Raw genomic sequence first — 19,753 nt, forward strand, 5'->3', positions numbered from 1 at the left:
TCCGGCCCGGAACGGTGGGTTCTGTAATTAAATAGTCGTATCAATGAGCGAAGAAGGATAAAGGGGAACAGGCTAACTGGACTCCAAGGGGAGCAGCGGGTGTCATGGTACTACTTTACTCTTCACCTAGCAATGATGATGATTTCGATTTGGATTAGTGACAACAACACTAGATAATATCTGCTAAGCTGAACATTTGTGGTTGAGGCAAAACCTGAGCTCCCCTGACTAAGTTTGAGCAAATTTGACCAAGTCAAACCAGATTTTTGTTGAATCAGATTAGACTTAGACATCTAGACAAAGACCTTCAGATGCAACTCAGATGCTACAAATGGTTCGAACCAGTGTTGTAATAATCGGACCAGATGTTGAACCGTTTTACTGGCATGTATACGGTTCAACCATCGGTTCAACAGGTTTTTTTTTGTTAAAAGCGGCTACTCATTTCATATAACTCTGACGTGAGTACACCCTGCCATATCGCGGGACAGTAAGAGATACAAGGAGGGATGAATGTCCGATACAGACGTCCACTGAAAATCCCCTGCCATATCGGTTCAACAGGTTCATCCGCCAGTTCAACCAATTCATAGAATGCTGAACTAAAAGATAAGAAAAAAATAAGAAAAATGAAAAAAAAATGTTCTAACCCTAGTCTCTGATATTGTTAAGTAAGTGAAGGCTTTTTTTATTATTATTATTTTTGGATTATATTTGTTTATTGGTCTGGGGCTCTAGGCTTTTGAGTTTGGGGGTAGTAAATTAGTAATTCTAACTTTTAGATTAAAGTATCTAAGCCCAAAATCCCAGTCCATATATTAGATCTCCATAATTTGTTCCGTACGGATCATCCGGTTCGACCGGTTCATTCGGTTTGACCCATTTTTAACCAATCCGGTTCAAGAGCACATACCATACCGGTTAATAGGCCGATTTTTAGATTCAACTTATTGAACAGGTTGGTCCGTTTCTGATGATATTGGTTCAAATCCACAACATTTTACTTCTTGATCCAGTGTCGAAGTCAGTGTTAAAACTTGATCTGATGCTCAGTGACCCCCCGATATATTACACTACTCTGGCTACCACAGAGGAGAGAAATATTGAGCATGGAATGGCACGGGCAGCAGGGACAGAAGAGGCAGGGGACAGGAGCTTCACCGATGCTTTCCTTGGGACGTACTGAACTTCCACAGAAGTGTGCGAAAATGGACGACACACACCTAGGAAAGGCTGAAGAAACTCATCTGTGCTTTAGAAATTTAGTAGGGCCCACTTGAATCAAACAATGGAGCAATATCCAACTAAAGAAAGATATAGGATATTACTCCATTACTTCAATCATTCATATACACTAAGACAAAAATCTTATCCATTTGTAGATAGAACTTCGATAGCAGCTAGCTATGAAACTTCGCCCATTCAGACACCATCACAAACCTGACACCCAGGTCATCCACCTCATCAACCGTTAAAAAGCTGACTAAATATTCTACGGGACGCGGAATGCAATGCATTGGATGGCCATTCGTATATAAATGAGTTTGTTGGAACTTTGTGCTGTCGCCGCGCTCCACCTCGTTCAAGCGGAAGATCCAGCGTGTATGGATAAGAGATCCACCCTGTATGGATAAGAGGATCAAATCATTTTTTCTGAAAGCCATGGTCCACCTACTAAATTAGTTTTTTTTTCTTTTTTGTTTGAAACATTTTTATTTGCTTTAGATACGCGCATTAGATTCGCGCATATCTGCTAAAATTCTGAACATGATAAAGAGGACTGTGTGTGAACGGGTTCATGTCGAGCGGCAGATCATGTTCTAATGGATACGGGAAGAGGTTCGCTCTCTGAGTCATTCATTGCCAAATATGTTTGCTGGAGAACGCTAACCCGTCAAAGACAAATGGAAATGGTACGCATCCTTGTAGCTTTCATTTACGTTTCTTATTTTTTAAGAAACGGAGGAGACGCATTCAACAACTTTCTTTTCTTTTTGGACAATTCTATATTATTTTAGTGCTTTACACACCACAACCCTCTCGCCAATCGCACCAACCCAGCGAATAGCAACCGTTCATTTGGGCCTTGTAGAGAGCCATTAAGTAAGCAATCGAAAGTGATGGACAAGTATGATGTCGTGAATCACCAGAATGAAACAACTTAAATGAAGGCTGAAATTATGAGATTAAAAATTTTTCTATAAATAGTAAGCGTCAAATTTCTTTTTCCCTTTTGCAAAGTTTTTTTTTTCCTCTTAGATTCCATTGAATGCTTCCTTTTTCGACCACTTACGAACTTTTGCCGATCTCCTATATTATTTTTATTAAAAAAACGCTGAAAATGGTCATGTGGTCTAAAAATTGATGAGTTAAAAAGGTCCAAGTACATACGCATCATAAAGATATAAAAGCTTAGGTACATACTTCTTAAAAATCTGAAGGTATGAAACTAGTAGAATAGAGAAAGCATAAGGAATCATACATCAGAGTGTTAATGGGCCACGACCCAACGTCAGCGTAGAGTTTAAAATATAGATGTCGATGGGCCGCACCAGCCCTACGCATGTCAACAAATTATAAGGGGCCTAACCTGATGACCTAACTAAAAACAATATAGAATTAGGCAAGGTAAACTTAAGCCCCAAGGAAATAAATAACAGCCAAGCCTAACTGAGTCTCAAGTACTTGTCATGTGGATCCAAACCTATGCAACTCTTAAAGTATGCTTTAGGATTTCAACCTATGCAACTCTTAAATCATGCTTTAGGATTTCAACCTATGCAGCTCTTAATTATGCTTTAGGATTTTGACTCATCGCTCCTTCAAATCTAACGATCCATAACCTTGTGTTTGGTTAGGGTCATGGGAGGAGAGGATGGATGGGCTTGGAAGCATGGATAACCTTCATCTACCGTTTGATTTAAAAAATCTTAGGAATGATGGATGAAAAGAAGAAATTGCCCATCCCTCCTAGCCTACTAATCTTAGCCTACTAATCTGCATCCTCCCAAAATGAAAAGATGCAAGAAAGGATGAATAGAGCATGTAAGAGGTGGGTTTCCACCTTGGCAAAATTACCCCTCATTAATTTTTTGACAAAACTCCTATACTTTTCGCTCTTTTTTATCAAAGGGTAGCTTGTTAAAAATGTTATACAAATATCATCCATCCTTCTCTGGTTCCTCCAAAACTAAACAAAAGATGGAATTATTCCCATCCATCTTTCCATATTTCACCACACAAGAGGATGGATAGGACCCATCTATCCTTCCTCTCCCTCATCCACCTCCAATCCATCCTTCATCCCAAACAGAGGGTAAGAGTAGTTGGGTCTTTAAAACTTGTTCGATTGGAGAATGGAGATGACGTTTATGCAACTGAAGCCATTGGCTGGCTCTGATATGCATTGCTTGCACTATAATCTTTATAAATCAAAGAGAAGGCCATGCAATTTATGCAGCTATATAACAACTTACAAATTATCTCACATTCAAGACTGTAATCATGCAGCTAAATATCCACCAATAATTGGAAAGGGATGAGAATGGTTTGTTTTTATTTTCCAGTAACTTCAATAACTATGAATCGCTAGATAGTCTAACAAATAACGTGTTACTCGTCAGGGAAAAAATATTAGGGCTTTTTCATGGGGCCCGTGAAGCAAAGAACTTAAAAAATAAAATATATGCAAGAAAGGAAGCATGCCCCTAAAATTTCCATGCCATGCAAGTTATAACCTCAATCCGTCAGATGAAAATGTGCATTAAATCATCCCTTAAATCTTTTGAGGGTTGCACCAAAGATACGCAATCTCTCCATGACTGTTCGAATCTGATCCGAAATGTTAATGTAGAGCCATTTTTGAGCTGCCTCGTCAAGTCCATCCGGGGTAGTGTTGGGCCACCCTAGACTATGAATACATGATTCCCGAGATACTGTTTTAGCCGTCTGCTTCAAGCTTTGGAGATCAAATTCAATTGGTTCACCAATAATGATTTTGATGTCCTTCTTGCAAAGAGGGACTACTGGTCTTCTTCCAAAGAAAAATTTCTCAGGCATCACCTGAAAGCCCCAAAAAAGAATAAACAAAACAACATAAGAAAGAAATAGAGAATTACGTGAGAAACAGTCAATCTCTGTCTACTGTTCTGATCAGCTTTTGAGACCAAAAAAGTGAGGTTGCATGGAAGAGAAACTGCAGTATAATGGGCCATACTGTAGAAATGTTAGCATAATGCCATGGACAAAAAGTCTGCTTGCCACCTTGGCCAAGTAACGGTGACCAAGAGCAAGCGACCAACACCAGTAGAGCCTTTGACAGGGTAATTACCATATCAGGAATTTCTCTTATCAATGCCCTGTATAATTAAATCTTTATAGCAAATATGAACCTAAATCTTCTATTTAGGATGGTTTATCTGTTTCTGAATCTCTCAGTAATCTTGATCCAATTAAATGCTTCCTTTCTCATGTCATATAGAATGTAAAACTTATAGTTAGAGTGGTGTATCTGTTTCTGAATCTCTCAGGAAACTTGCTCCTGCACACACTTCCTAGGCCTTTCCTCTTCTCCTCCTCCATTTTTGCTTTGCCTCTCTTTTCAGTTTCTTGGGAAATCCACTTCCTCACACCCACAGCCAAATCAGCTTCCATTTCAGGTAAATAAGACAAAACCTGATACTGATTATGCTACAAATTTCGTGTTTAAATTACATAGCAAATGCATTTAGTAACAAAAAAATACCAAATACCATCAGCATGTGTGTATGTGCACATGCATATGCGCGTGGGAGCAGGCGCATGTGTGCACATATGCATTGGTGTTTGTGTGTATTCTTTCCATGCATTGGAGGAAACAACCCGCATTTATAGATTCTCTAACAATTAAATAGTTGGAACCTGAGCATTCCAAATCAATGAGAAGTGAATTTACTGTCAGCTTATGAAGTTGTTATCAGGATAAACAATATACAGGATAACTTTCATCATATTTTGATGAAAATGATAATATATAAGACATCACATATTAGGTACAATTGGCATGAGAAACGTGTGACTGAAAGCAAAAATAAGGAAACTAGATGAATGAAGCACATATCCCGATACCTTTTCAAATCCACAGTGAACAATAGGCAAAACTATGGGGGTTACAGGTGCACGTACAATAAGACTTGCAGTTCCCCACTTCAAACGCCTTATGGGTGCATTTGCCTGTGAGACTTTTCCTTCTGGAAATGTGTGCAACTACTTGAAACGAAACAATGAGCTTTAGTGAAAATTGATAATAATTTCTAGTGATCATGTAAAAAGAAAAAGTTGACCACAAAGAAGCAGTCATCAGAGAGCATAAATAGGAACTACCCAGCCTCCACCACTCAGCACTTCAAGAGCTTCATCCAAATGTGCCTGATATATTCCACCACCCCTTGTTGTAGGTATGCATTTTCCTGTGAATTTAAATCTCTCAGAACAATGATCACAATATTAGTCAAAAAGGTATTCCATGGAAACTTGGATAAGAGCAAATAAATACAAAATGCAAGCAGCACATAATAAACTAGCAGGAGAAAAGAAGACGGGAAACAGATCAAATCTTGAAGAAAAGTCTATACTCTATAACCTTAGATTGAATTTACAGCCTATAAATAGTAAAAAACTAAACATAGAAAAATCAAACATAGCAGACTGTATATTAACTAAAGCTAATATGATCCTTCTTTTAGAAAAAGAATGATAATGACAATAGAGGAAAGAGCAAAAGCACAGAGAGCCTATATGCTGTTGAGAACGGTAGACCAGTAGACCAGCCCAGACAAGTCAATCTGCAACATCTAAGAATGGGAAGAGAGGCATGCTAGTAATCTTTACACATTTAAGTTTTTGAGGACATGGCATCCAGCTACAGCCACCTGAAAGTTCTTCTCAGACATATTTCAAAGATTCTAGAATGTACACTTGTTTATAAGTTAAGCATCATTTTGATGTACAAAATGCCACGTGCACATAAAATAGTCATGGTCAAGATGCCGCACAAGATTCTATTATGGCTGTTGAAAAGCATGAAATGAACAAAAGCATCTGAAAATCTAAAATTCACAACAATTTACAGAAACTCATCTGGAATTAGAATCACACAAAAATGTCATCCAATGATAAGACTAATTGATAGCCCATGTTCTCAACCAAGCACCTGAATCAGAAGCAATATCACCATTTGATAACATCCAGATTTTTAACTGCTGAAATAGCTAAAACAACCTATATCCTCTGAAGTACTATATCTGTGCACGCACACATATATTAACGCATAATAAAAACTAGGCATGCTGTTTTGTTAAAATTAACTTGATATTCCAGACAACATAATAATTACCAGAAAAAGGAATCTGCACTCTGGCATATAATTGGACAAAATCAGCATACCAATTCGCTAATTCCTGTTGGTAAACACCTGATACTCTGTCTTTTCACAATAAGAAAATGTGGTAAAGGTTTCGGGAAAGAGAAGAAGTCAATGGTACGCAGAGCAGATGCATGATGTGGGGTGATGATCTAATGGTTGGTATCTCTATGCATGTCCAAACTTTTGCAACTTTGATGGTATTTTCAGAGCAAAATGAGTATGTTCAGCCCATGACTTGCTTCTAGATTGAACTGTGAGTGACTTTAACTTTTCCGTCAAGTGTGACTGGGTCAGCAGAGTGTAATTCTGTTAGGAAACCACTTCAGGGGAGTCAATCTCCTCCCAGAAAGAGAAGTACAATATAGACAGTGTTTGCATGAGGATGAGGAGAACAACAATTTTCCCCCCTTAATCATTCACTTAACAGTAGTCATTACTTACATTCTTAGACAAAACTATACTTTTTCCCATCCCATATCAAGGATAATTAGAACTTTCTCAAATTAACATCAAATCTATCGTATTTCAACCTTTCAGCAAAAAAAAATAAGGATTTAGACCATGTTATCAGTCTCTTTCCCTTACAAGACACCAGCATGTGAACTAAAAACAACTTTAATACCTGGTTACCAACAACAACTCGGTTAGAACAAGGAAAGAATAATTTATCTGATACTGACTGCAAAAGACCAGGTTCCTATGCCACGTGCAGAAAAGCTAATAATAATATCTATAGGAAGCATAGGAAGTCTTACCAAGTCGAAAAATGTATGATAGAATTGCATTTTTGAAGCATATATCTTCTGCTGCTAGAACCCACCGAGCTAGTTTGGCATCCGTAGTTGGAAAACCCTTAAAACCCCACATAAGTGGGTCATCCAACCTGTTTTATGATGCACAACTTAAGCTTTTTCTTTGGAGGGCCACTTATCCCTATTAATTAAAGCAAGCTAGAATGAGCTTAAAGTAGATGGCCAATCAACAGAAGCAATACATTTACGTTTGCAAAATCAATGAAGACCAAACTAATACAACATGACCTAATTCATAAAAATACATCCAGAGAAAAAAAAAAAAAAAAACCTATTTGATGCATTTTATCTCCTAATCCAATCAGATATTACTCTATATGACAAACTGTTTGATGTAATGAAACACAGAGTCTCGGGCCCAACTGCTGAAGTATTCAAATCCCAACATCATGCCATGCACCAACATTCACTGTCAAATTGTTGGCAAATCCAGCTGCGGTGCTATCGCTTGCTTTTTTTTCTGAACAACTAATGTCTACTTGGTTAAAGCAAGACATTTGTACTTAAAATTGATAAATCAGAGTCCAATATTGATTTTTGCATTTTCATTCAAACAATTAAAAAACAAAAAGTAGCTTTTCATCGGTGAACTTAAAAGCTATTTAGATGCAGTAAACTGTAATAGCAGCTAGCAACTTGTACATTAAAAATCTTGAAAAAATAATAATAAACTGGACCAGAGATGTGCTTCCAAAGTGGTTGTAGTACCTAAGGTAAGGGGGTCCTACAGCCTAGTGTCCAATGAAACCTGCAAAAATGTTTATGTCGCCACCAACCGATGATTTAGATCTGAAGCTAACTATCATTCCAATCATGGTCAGTGCACAGTATAATATATCTTATAAATTGATACAAGATGAACCGCTTCGAGGTTCTTTGAAATTTAAATTTATTTGATGATTCAAAAGAAATATTTAAAAAACAAGAAATGAGTTAGAAAATGCATGAAAATGCAAACCTATTTCCAGTTGTTACCCAACATCTACAGATTAGCAACTCTGACATCACAAATTTGGCAATACCTATGGGCTTGCAAGAATCATGCATTTCCATGCGTGTTTTATGAATAAATGATCCTTTATTCTAAAGCAATAAAGGAAAGGCATATATTTTTTCTAAGTGTAAAAAGGATCCTTTTTCTTCCTTCTCCTATCTTAGTGATGGCGCATTCTCCCAAAGCAAGCAATTCCAACATCATCAGTCATCACCAAGCTTGATATCTCCTACGTTTTACCCTTCTATGCCCGAAGAAAAAGCTGGTTTTGATCTATAATTTTGTCAAAGAAAAAACACCTTATAACATCATTTATGATGTCACCAAGCTGGTTATGATCTATAATTTTATGCCCATTCAAGCTCACTCCCTACGACCTTCTCTGATGCTGATGGCATGTGTTTACACAAATGATCAATTTAACAGGTTCACCTTTTTCCTGCTCTCAGATCCCAAAATCACTACACAATATTCCGATAAATAAGTAAAGCAAAGCAATTAATTATAACGTTCTAACCATAACCATCACATATGTTGGCCATGTATTTTCATGATCATGGCTTCTCTCCAGAGTTTAAGGTCACCTCATGTAACTGGTAGTTAAAACATCAGCACCAGGTTATTTTGCCACTAATCCAAGTCTTCATGGCATACTCCAGGCATCGAAGACCTGGATAATCTTATTAGCGAGAAGGTTGCACTTATTTCTCTTCACTTTCAAAAAAAGTTATGGGTTACCAGCAATCTATTAATAATCCTCATGAAAACAGCTAACTAAAATTGCTAGTGTGATAGATTACAGAAACAGAAAATAACACCACTAAGTTGTTTCACGAAACAGGATGGACCAAAAGCAGATTCCCTGAAGCAACTTACTCTCAGTAGCATTGAATATAAATGAAGAATATTTAATATACGCAATTAAGCTAGGCAATTGAAATTCCTATCATTGATCAAGCACACGCGCCCAGATATTTTAGGTTTCCAGCTATTATTTACACTGCATTTGAGCTCAAAAAAAAAATTTGTTCTGATCAAAGATTGATGAAGTCAAGAAGTGACGAAGGATCAGAACACCGGCAATAAGAAAAGAAAAAAAGGAATAAAGAAACAGAGAAAAGAAAAGGGAGGGAATGGAAGGTCGATTAGCGACTCACGTGGACATGTGATTGCCGACGGTGATGAGGGGCCGGCCGGGGGGCCGGGAGCGGACGAGGCGGATTAGGGTTTCGGCGTTGTGGACGGAGGTGGAGTTGAGGAGGGAGGTGACGACCTTGGCGAAGGCCCCCACGGCCATGAAGACGAGCGCACGCGGGACCCCTCCCAGGTGGTCCGCTCTCCCCGCCGGCCCCATCGCCCCTCCTCCCATCCCGCATTCGATCTCTCGATAAACCCTATCGGTCTCCCAGAACGCGCGGGAGAAGGGAGGGCGCCGAAATCGTTTCCTCGGTCCTTCTTCGGCGCCGCCGGGAGGAAGAATGGGTGGAGACTGGAGAGGCGGCTGTGGAGTAAACGGTACGCGCTTCCTATTTTCCGCGATACTGTCAATAGCACGTGCAATGACCGTGATATGATGACAAGAAGGAACTTTTGGTTTATTGCACATTAGCTATAAAATGGATAGCAATTGGATATATATATATATATATATATATATATATATATATATATATATATATATATATATATATATATATATATAACCAAGGAGTCCAAATATTATCTTTTGATTAATTTTTTTTGGATGATGTCCTAAGTTGTTCCATATACAACAACCACAGTTGAAAAAACTCTATATTATATCGGGATCGAGGGACTGACCCACTTTTGGTTCACTTGATCTAGTCCACCTGAAGTAATTGGCCATTGCAAACCACCATGCATGGTGGAAGCCTACAATTACATTCTAAGTGTCCAGAATTAAGAGCCCAATCCCACTAAATGCTACCTGTATATTCCATATGTTACATTAGTTTGTGTTATTTCATGTCCACTAGGTTGCAACTAGCTATCTAACAAATTACGCAAACTCAAGAAAGCTACGAAGCAACAATGGTATTGCCTCTTGCAGATAATATCATAAAATTCAATCAAAGCAAAATATATATAGATGGACTATACTCCTCTGGAGAAGAAAGAGTATGGGTCTCTAACCTGATTTCATGATAGATGAAGTACATGTAACGTTCCATGTTACCCTATCCCATTGCCTTGTCTTTGACCTCGAACGTTGGTCTGGACTGTTAGAATAATTTTAGGAATTATGTAACAACTTGCATCACTCATAATCTTTTTCTTTATCAGCACGATTTTGCGTCAACCTATATTAGTTTTTTTTGTTAGCATAATCTTGTTAGAGTGATTTGAGGATTGACATGACAACATGTATTAGCCTATATTATTTTCCATATATGGAGTATGTATATAAGTATATATAACTCCTGAGATGTATATATATATATATATATATATGTGAAGAACCTATATAACTCTTTCTCTCTCTTTTTTTGTTTTTTTTCTTCTTCTCTAAATATTTCAACACAGACTATGAGTACTGCCAAGATCCAGAAACTAGTTTAACTTGGACTCTTGGAGACCAAAAATTGCAATCCGGTCTTGCCTTTGCCTTAAGAAAGTCCTTGGCTTTCGTCCTAGATACTGTCCGAAATCCAGCCCAAAAGAAGCCCAATAACAGCCTAGTACACAGGCCTAGCCTGAGCCATCGATGGGCCTCTCTTTAATACGATGGGAGAGGCCAGGTTGAAATGGATACTCTACAACTCTGGTCCATCAGATTGTGAGCAACCGCTTTGTCTCGCTTTGACGAAACGAGAGAAAACGCCGACGCGCCGAGAGATCCGGCCGTAATGGGCAAGCTGTTAGTTTGACCTGGACGGGCGAACGATCGGCCAGCTCCATGTCTCTTCTCTCTCGACGACTCTCCATTTCCTGCGCCTCTGGATCTTTTTGGTCAACTCTGGGCGAAGATTCATTAATCGGATTCATCAATAGATTGCCTCCTTCGGTTCGTATCAATTTGAAAGAAGAAGAACGGATTCCGTAGCATCCTCGATTCATATCCTGTCTCCGTCTTCGATAACCGTCGCTGGGTTCAGCGCTGCCTTCCGGAAGGTCGGGAACGTAAGAACCGAAGGTTCGTTCCCTTCCTTCTCCCTTTCTTTCTTTGTTTCTTTCCCCCTCTCTTTTTTTCTTAATGATGTCAATTTTTTGCTTCTTTAATTGTAGTTCTTTTTGATTCTTTATCTGAAAAATTAACTAGACTTCTGAATAATCTCTTCTTCACCGGCAGGTGTATTGGTGGTTTATTATGCAGTTTGTTTTCATCACCTGTTTGTAAAATTTCCCCAGATCCATTTCTTGTCGTTATGGTTTGTCTTTTTTCAGTTTATCATCTTGTGACGCGCGCGCGCGCGAGAGAGAGTGGATTAGATCAAAAGCAAAACTCGATAGTCAATAGCGGCTTGAACATTTAATAGGAGGAAGGTGGATTAGGTCATGGTTAATGAGTTGAGGAAAAAGAATGCATAAAGGATTTTCAAGTGCTTGTTGATGCTTTTGGTGTGAACTATCCTACACGTGGGAAATTTTCTTTTTCTTTTTTTTTTTGTTTTTTGTTTTTGGAGTCCGTTTGTATGGTGGGAGAAAGGAGAACGAAGAAAAAATCGAGCAATGTTGTGTATGTTTATTTTTTTGGTTGGTTTTTGCAGATGGGAGATGGAACATCTACATATACCGTGGATGAGGCGCTGATGTTCTTGGGGTTTGGCAAGTTCCAAGCCCTTGTTCTGGCCTATTCTGGGATGGGATGGATTTCAGAAGCCATGGAAATGATGCTTCTTTCGTTTGTAGGACCAGCAGTTCAGTCAGAGTGGAATCTTTCTTCCCACCAGGAAAGCTTGATAACTAGTGTTGTTTTTGGTGGCATGTTGCTGGGTGCTTATTCTTGGGGTGTAGTTTCAGACAACTATGGTCGGAGGCAGGTCCTTCTCTTTTACCTTTAGATAGCTCATACCATGTTATGTGCAATTTCCCCATACCTGTACCACCTCTTTTCTTTGCATCTGAATCATGTCTGGTCTTGAAGAACATATTGGTCTTTGGTGTAATGCTGAATTCGCTATTTTTTCTTCAAAACTAAATAGACCACATAATTACAAACTTTGCAGAAATTTATTCTACAGCAATCACACTATAATCTATGTTTATAATTGTTATCAGATGTTGTAGCAATAGATGTCAGTTTATGTATTATAACATTTATATCAATGGTGTGAGTGCTTGTAAGGGCTTTTACTCAAACAAATAAAATAATGTGAGATGCTTCTTTGCCGATCTTTGATAGCAAAATCTGTTGAACACATGATTAGTTAATTTGATTTTTTCCCCTAATACCAATCTATTGAATGTCGCAATATAATGTTTTAATTATGCAAGATTTTTTCTTGCTCTTGCATGCAGATTGCAGTTGTAATTGCACCATCTGGAAGCATTCCCTTTTTTCTTAATGGTAGTGAGCTTAATCTTCTTCTCCTCCATGCATCGGTTGGATACCTCCATATATTGGTAAAGATGGTGTACTACCAGAGTAACACCTTGAGTTGAAAATGCCTATGGAAATAGGGAATCTCTAGCTTATTCTTGCAGTCTCACTTTTTATGTTTTGGCTTTCTAACTCAGACATTCTTGGGAAATTAACAGTTAATATCCTTTGTCCCTAGACTCTTCTAGCAGAGGGCCATGATGGAGAGGTGGGGCTTGATGCCAACGACCACCATGCTCATTGGTACCTAAATATCCTAGATTTCAATCTCCCGCCTACCGATTTATCAGATGGTCAATGTTTTTTAGTCAGCATTTGGTTGTTTTCTCTTTCTAGTACTGGGGAAGCAGAACTATTTTAGCTCATTGGGGAGCTTGATTCCACTATCATGCTGATGGGGTCCACTACAAATACCAAATTTCAAGCAAAGAGAGAGAGAGAGATGAAAGGCTATAACTGAGCAAAAAATGTGATATTTCCCATTAATTGAATTTAAGATGAGACAACCAAGATTTACAGAGGTCCTCACCGTGCTAGCGAATGATAGATTAGCAAATTTAGGTGTTTTGGGTCCAACAGGTTATCATACCAAAGAGAAAAAGAAAAAAAATCAGGTTTGATGTACAGGAGATGTAAACACTCAAGATCAGAAGTGAGAAAAAGAAAAAAACACAGGTTAGAAAAAATCGGTCGGTATAGGATGCATAAACACTTAAGAATAACATCCTACTGACTCTAGATGCCATTGACTCAATGTTGTCACTGAAGCAAGGCCGTTTAACTCTATTCCTATTCAAGAGAATGGTCGAAATGGCTCCTTTCATGGCTAGCATAATGTTTTTCATTCATAAACTTAGGCTTTAATTCTGTGAGGACTCTTATATTAGAGAAGAAGGTGATGGTTTCTTTCCTCTAACAAGTAATTAACCAAATTGGCAACTCCTGTAGTGATTCAATCTGTTAAAATCCTCTATAGAAGGTTAAATAAGTCATAAGCCAAAAAAAAAAAGAGGACTTAGAGTTGACTAAAATACTCAAAATCCTAACCAGACTTCATGCTCCCTAGATACCAAAAATGTTGCTGTTCAAACCTGACTAATTGACAAGAAAGTTGAAGATTCATTAAACGCAAATATACTTTATTTGAACTAATCATGGAAAAAGAAGTGTTTCAATCTACTCTTAGATATCCAATCTTGGAAACTCTGAAGACTATTATGTAATGTCGTTTTACTTTTGTCTTGGATGTTTTTGGTTCATTGAATGCAGAAGATAGGCAAATATTTTATATTAATCGAAGAAGATTAGGAATTGGATGAACTTCTTGTTGTGCACTGCTAGTAGTTTGGCCTTTGTTAGATGCTATCTTGATTGTTTTGGTGGAGAAGCAAGTGGCTGATTGAGAGTTTGAACCATTGAATAGATGACTTGGAGACAATGCATAGCCATTTGTATAGCTTCATTAAATTTGAGGCACAATAGTGCACTTATGTATTAGCAAAATTCTTACTTTTAGTGAATGGAGCCAAATGTCTCTGTGCGTGTCAGAAAGGGTATCCAACCTATGTTCAACTATCTCCATTTGCTCCTCCTAAGGGATATGCATGCTGAGCCAGGCACCATTGTAGATAGAGATGCAGTTCAGTTTTGAAGGACTTGGATGGTCATTTTTCTTGCTGAATAGATCTAGTGATGAAATAATGGTTGCCCTAAGTAGTCCTACAAAAGGGCTTTGTAGACAGAAAACCGAGTCTTCTTTCCAAGGTCTTATTCCCAAGAAAAAGATTGTTGAGTTTTGTCGGGTTTCGGGCATATGGTTTCCTAAATATATTCCTTGACACTTGGTGGTTCAAGCTTGATGAATTTTTAAACAGATTGTTTGTTGCCGGTATTAAAATTGTTGAGGAAGAGGTAGCTTCAACAGCAAGGCTAGTGAGCTAGTAAGTGAACTAATGCTTGCCCTTTAAGTTCCTGGTTTCTACAACCCACCATCATAGTAAAGCCAAGAACAATCTTCTTATGGCAACTAACTGTTATAAAATCCTAAAATCACAGTGTATGTCTTTTGATCGCCGTTGTTAAACCAAAAAAGAAAAAAAGTTAAGAATAAAGTAAAGACAAAGTAACTAATTGAAACATGACCAATGGTTCTTTGAAGCTGTACACATCAAAGTTCCTAAAAAGATTGGAATACAAGAGAAGTGGAATACAAGAGACTCATTTTTCTCTAAAGAAATAGCAAATCTATTGCCACTAATTGAAACAAGTATGTAAACAAGTTTGGGATTTGGATATACGGATTATATGAATGTGGTACTACTTGTTGAGTGGCTTTGGTCTGAAGTTTGGGATTTTATTTATCTTTTCCCACTCCATCAGATAGGTTTAGCGCGTGCCTGAAGAAAAAATGTTTATTGTAGAAAAAAATCAAAATTCTGCCAAGCTTTGTGCAAATAATTTCTGACTTTATTTTTTTAGCTCTAGTAATGTGATGCTTGCTTAAGGATTACTTCATTGTGCAAGTCTAATGTTTAATTATGTGAAATTCTTGCAGTTACAGCAGTTAAGGATAGCTCTACTCACTTTAATATTTTTTCTGTAAATCTAAGCCTGTTAAAGTCGGCCTGCCCATTTATTATGAATTTAGAAACCAAATGATACTTTTATAGACATATTGTGAAAGAGGAAATTCTAAAATCAAAATGTAATTAATTTGTCAGTGCTTTTTTTGCTATTTCACATTAACTGCAAATGTATCATGCTTTTGATAATTTTTTAACCTTTTTCAGGACGGGGTTCCTTTTTACAGCTGTAGTAACCACTGGAGCCGGATTTCTCAGTTCTTTCGCTCCCAATTATTTATCGTTAATTATTTTACGATTTATGGTCGGTATTGGACTGGGTGGTGGTCCTGTGCTTTGTTCTTGGTTTCTGGAGTTTGTTCCAGCTCCAAATAGAGGCTTTTGGATGGTCATCTTTCAAGCGTTTTGGACTGTTGGCACAATATTGGAGGCATCACTTGCATGGGTATGGCCAAATTTTCTTTATACTTTAATTTCCTTTTACACACTCTCCCTTGCAGTTTAATTTGTGCTGTAAGCACATTCTTTTACTGTTATTGGAGAAAATGCTAGGACCTGTGTGGGTTTGCAATTCTAAAACCATACACACTTGTGAACAAATGACATAGGATGTGAATCAGATTTGCACTCAATGTGCTCATTTCTTGACCTTTTCTGCTAATTGTTTCAACAACATCATTTAGGTTTAGTTATCAAATTTTGAATGCACTCGTTTTTTATCAATATAGATATAGGTTAGACTGAATTATTTCCTTAATCTTTTTGAATGCAATATGAATATACAATTTTGTATTTACAATAATCAGATCTGGAAAGATGAGTTTTCTCTACCACATGTAGCATCTGTGTTGTCTGGTGGTTATTTTCTCATGCCAAAGATCCTTCCATATGAGAAATTTGAAGTTATTTTGTTTTTAATGTTCAACTTATTCGTAGTTGTGCAACACCAAGAATGCAGTTTCAAGTGTAACATCTAGATGAATAACCGGTGTTTTCTGATTTGCAGGCTATAATGCCAAATTTTGGCTGGAGGTGGTTGCTAGCATTGTCTTCTTTACCATCATTTCTCCTGCTAGTATTTTATGCTGTCACACCTGAGTCACCAAGGTATCTCTGCATGAAAGGCCGAACAGTTGATGCAATGCATGTCTTGGAGAAGGTGGCCATACTGAACCATGTGTCGCTCCCTTCTGGCATGCTTATTTCTGATCACAAAATCGAACTTGATGAAATACCCAATCCTTCGGGCTTTGATCTTGATGAAAATCCCAGCCCTTCTGAAGTCACTGGTTTAGTTACAGTTATGAAGGAAAACTCCAATGAGGAGGATATGGATTCTAAAATAGGAGGCATCGGTGCATTTTTTAGGCTTCTATCACCAAAATTAATCAGATCAACTCTTCTTCTTTGGATGGTTTTCTTTGGGAATGCATTTTCATATTATGGCATTGTCTTGCTGACCTCTGAGTTAAGTAATGGAAATAGGATATGCACATCAAATGAGATGCAGTCAAGCCACTCAAATGGTGCCCGCCTCTACAAAGATGTATTCATCGCTAGCTTTGCTGGTAAGATTTGTTTCAGCGTATACTTTTTTTTGTTATATATTTTTGAAATATGTCAGCTTGCTTATCTGTCTGAGAGGTTTCTTTCTTTTTCATTTTTTCTCAGAGATTCCTGGACTTGTTTTATCAGCTGCAATGGTGGATAGGATTGGTCGCAAGCTTTCAATGTCTGCCATGCTTTTTATAAGTTGCATTTTCTTATTCCCACTGGCATTTCATCAGACAGAAGCATTAACAACAGCCCTTCTATTTGGTGCTCGAATCTGCATCTCAGGGAGCTTCACAGTCGTGTACGTCTATGCTCCAGAGGTTAGTATCAGGAATTCAGATCTATTTTATTCCATTGTTTCTTATGACAAACATGTATTGTAAGAAGCTTGTCATACTGTGGTTGTGATCCCACATAAAGATGAACTGCAAGACTGGATCCATAAATACAGTGATTTTGCACATTTTCAGAGAACATGTTTGGTTTGGCAAGTCAGGCAATCCATTTGTTGTATTTAACATAAATGATAACAAAAATACAGCTTCTTTGGTGTAGCCTAAAATGGGACTTAGTAGAGTATCATTGAGTGCATTTTGTTTGTCTTTTGATAATGTCACATATCTATCATGTGATTCTGTACCATTGCTCAACACTGTACAAAATATTTTTGCCATTTTGTGCAGGCTCCAAATGGACCTCAACATGTTAAGCGACACTAATTTTTTATAGCATTGTCAACTAAAAACATTGCTTTGTGATCTTTGATTCTCACAGTTCATGATTCATGCAATAAACACAGTTTTTTGTGTTGATCTGGATGATATATAATGCTCGTGACTAAATCCTTTTACACGTCAAGAATTAAATCAAAAAATTCATATTCTGCCTCTTTAATATGACACTGGCCCACCTTTTATTTGATTTGGGAGAAATTGGAAAAATCGAATGACTTATAAAGTACCTCAAAAAAAAAGGAACATGAATATGCTGCTCTGCTTCAGTTGCCACTTTTTTTGCATATTCAGCATGATTTGGTTTCCATTATATTGCCACCAAGCAACTCTTATTTTTTCTGGTCAAGTGAAAAAGAAAGCATCATTTGCCGGCATATTGCAGCTCCTAGGAATTCATCATCTAACTCCGGTAATCTAATTTTTTACCCTTTTCTTCTGCCTTGCTAATAGATCACCAGAAGCATCTACTTCTATTGACATATATACATTGCCAAAAAAAATTAATTGCTCTATTGTTGCATGACCATGGAAATTCACAGAATTTCATAAAGCTTCTGCTGCCGGGTGTTGTTACTTTGATCACTTGCCATATGCATTATTCTAGATACAAGACTTCTTGCGGGATCTGAATTGGCCTTGTGACTTTTTTCTGTCAGATATACCCAACCTCCGTCAGGACTACTGGCATAGGAACCGCAAGTTCGGTGGGAAGAATCGGTGGGGCTGTGTGTCCACTTGTGGCTGTCAGTCTGGTACATGCCTGCCATCAGACTCTGGCAATTATTTTATTTGAACTTGTAATATTCCTTTCAGGAATGGCCGTGTGTTTCTTCCCCTTTGAAACCAGTGGCCGCAGACTGAGTGATTCTTTGTCAGGTTGAGATTAGCAAACTGCTTCTAGCATCATTTCCTCATATTTGTATGAACTTTACTGTGTTTTCTATTTCCTTCATTCCTTGTGGTATATCAGTTTCAGGTGCCGTGATTTCTAATGATTTGTCTCATGGATGCTTTTTAAGTCATGAGTGGCTGCAGCATGGGTTCACAACCACAAGCCCAGAAAATATCACCAGCCAATATAATTATGACATCTCTGCAGCTTTCTACGAGAGTTTGTTTGTGAAGCTGGTTTTCTTAGATATTGTACCCGAGTCCTCATTGTAATAGACACTAGTACCACGACTCACTGGTGAAGGAAAGAATCATAACTCAAAGCATATTTTTATGTCACATGAAACAGTAACTCATGATTACTCTAGCAATCTCTCTTTGTGTTTATCCCTCGGTTTGTTAAAAGCATTTTGCATTCTTTTGTGTAATAGCAGGATTTCTGCAGTCAACCGTTTGCCATTCAAACCAGATGGATATTTTCTTATGCAAGTAGACAGCTTCACACCACTGCAACATGGTTATTATAAGGTTGGGTCCATGGTGATTGCGATGCTTCCCCACATCCTTGCATGTAAACTATTTGGCATGCGGTAGACCGATTACATGGTTTCAGGATCATGAGAATATACATGATGAGGGGCAACCAGTCAGCTGATTGTTAATGGTTAGAGCGAGCATAGCTAAAATTTTTCTGTTTGTATCAAAATCTGGCATACCGACTTGTTCCCTCTGTATTGACCATATGATACCAGCAAAGCACCAATACATTAACAAGTTTCAGTTTGGCGAATGAGCCAGAGTTGATCCGTACTAGCTCAAATTGGGTGCAACCACGTCCGTTGTAGAACTGGACCACCCGATTTCCGGCGGTATCATGTCTAAAAATGAGGAGCCAAACTCATCATCGATCTCAAGAGGATCGGGATTTCATCCGTTACGGTATTTTGTGCGCGCCCGCGAACTCCTCCCCGCAAGGGTCCTTGAAGCAATTATCGAGGTTCTAAGCCGCATTCTGGAAAGAGAGTCAACTAAGAGTGGACTTCTTATCCTAGTTATTATATAGCCTCGGGGACCTGGCCACCAGACAAATATAATCGAAGAGTACCTACTTACAGTAAATGATACAAACCTGCACAATGTAATAAATATTACCTCTTGAATTTATCCCATCACCCACAATATCCTACTTTTTCCGTGACAACCTACTAACCAGTCGGTTTTG

General features: G+C 38.0%; 2 protein-coding genes across 7 annotated transcripts; one reads left to right on the forward strand and one right to left on the reverse strand.

Moving 5' to 3' along the window:
- Positions 1-1,305: 1,305 nt before the first annotated feature.
- On the reverse strand, positions 1,306-9,758 carry LOC103702245 (N-acylphosphatidylethanolamine synthase-like). Of its 3 annotated transcripts, none has more exons than XM_008784575.4 (6): positions 9,367-9,758; positions 7,159-7,286; positions 5,362-5,447; positions 5,164-5,244; positions 3,775-4,062; positions 1,306-1,622 (listed from the first exon to the last, which is right to left on the reverse strand). In XM_008784575.4, exons 1-6 carry the CDS (start codon positions 9,576-9,578, stop codon positions 1,401-1,403), a joined length of 1,017 nt encoding a protein of 338 aa, XP_008782797.2. In that variant the 5' UTR covers positions 9,579-9,758; the 3' UTR covers positions 1,306-1,400. The 3 variants fall into 3 exon arrangements, with proteins under 3 accessions (XP_008782797.2, XP_008782796.2, XP_026658462.1); XM_008784574.4 differs by having other exon boundaries at positions 5,107-5,244; positions 9,367-9,756; XM_026802661.2 differs by having other exon boundaries at positions 5,107-5,244; positions 7,159-7,336; positions 9,367-9,756.
- Positions 9,759-11,001: 1,243 nt separating this feature from the next.
- Positions 11,002-19,232, forward strand: LOC113462818 (organic cation/carnitine transporter 7-like). Of its 4 annotated transcripts, XM_039128022.1 has the most exons (7): positions 11,002-11,363; positions 11,938-12,206; positions 15,560-15,797; positions 16,359-16,920; positions 17,024-17,226; positions 18,297-18,516; positions 18,611-19,232. In XM_039128022.1, exons 2-7 carry the CDS (start codon positions 11,938-11,940, stop codon positions 18,802-18,804), a joined length of 1,686 nt encoding a protein of 561 aa, XP_038983950.1. In that variant the 5' UTR covers positions 11,002-11,363; the 3' UTR covers positions 18,805-19,232. The 4 variants fall into 4 exon arrangements, with proteins under 4 accessions (XP_038983950.1, XP_038983953.1, XP_038983951.1 ...); XM_039128025.1 differs by lacking the exon at positions 11,938-12,206 and having other exon boundaries at positions 11,004-11,363; XM_039128023.1 differs by lacking the exon at positions 11,002-11,363 and having other exon boundaries at positions 12,063-12,210.
- The last annotated feature ends 521 nt before the right edge of the window (positions 19,233-19,753 follow it).

The sequence above is a fragment of the Phoenix dactylifera genome, chromosome 7 (genome assembly GCF_009389715.1).
Source record: "Phoenix dactylifera cultivar Barhee BC4 chromosome 7, palm_55x_up_171113_PBpolish2nd_filt_p, whole genome shotgun sequence".
In the NCBI taxonomy this organism is placed as follows: Eukaryota; Viridiplantae; Streptophyta; class Magnoliopsida; order Arecales; family Arecaceae; genus Phoenix; species Phoenix dactylifera.

Bases quoted from the DNA above. Each gene is read 5' to 3' on its own strand.
- LOC113462818 (XM_039128022.1), top strand. From the start codon at position 11,938: ATGGGAGATGGAACATCTACATATACCGTGGATGAGGCGCTGATGTTC. The intron at 12,207-15,559 runs GCAGGTCCTTCT...AACCTTTTTCAG, and splicing joins TCAGACAACTATGGTCGGAG to GACGGGGTTCCTTTTTACAG. The intron at 15,798-16,358 runs GTATGGCCAAAT...TCTGATTTGCAG, and splicing joins TGGAGGCATCACTTGCATGG to GCTATAATGCCAAATTTTGG.
- LOC103702245 (XM_008784574.4), bottom strand. From the start codon at position 9,578: ATGGGAGGAGGGGCGATGGGGCCGGCGGGGAGAGCGGACCACCTGGGA. The intron at 5,245-5,361 runs GTAGTTCCTATT...CGTTTCAAGTAG, and splicing joins TGCTGAGTGGTGGAGGCTGG to TTGCACACATTTCCAGAAGG. The intron at 4,063-5,106 runs GTATCGGGATAT...TGGGGCTTTCAG, and splicing joins TTCACTGTGGATTTGAAAAG to GTGATGCCTGAGAAATTTTT.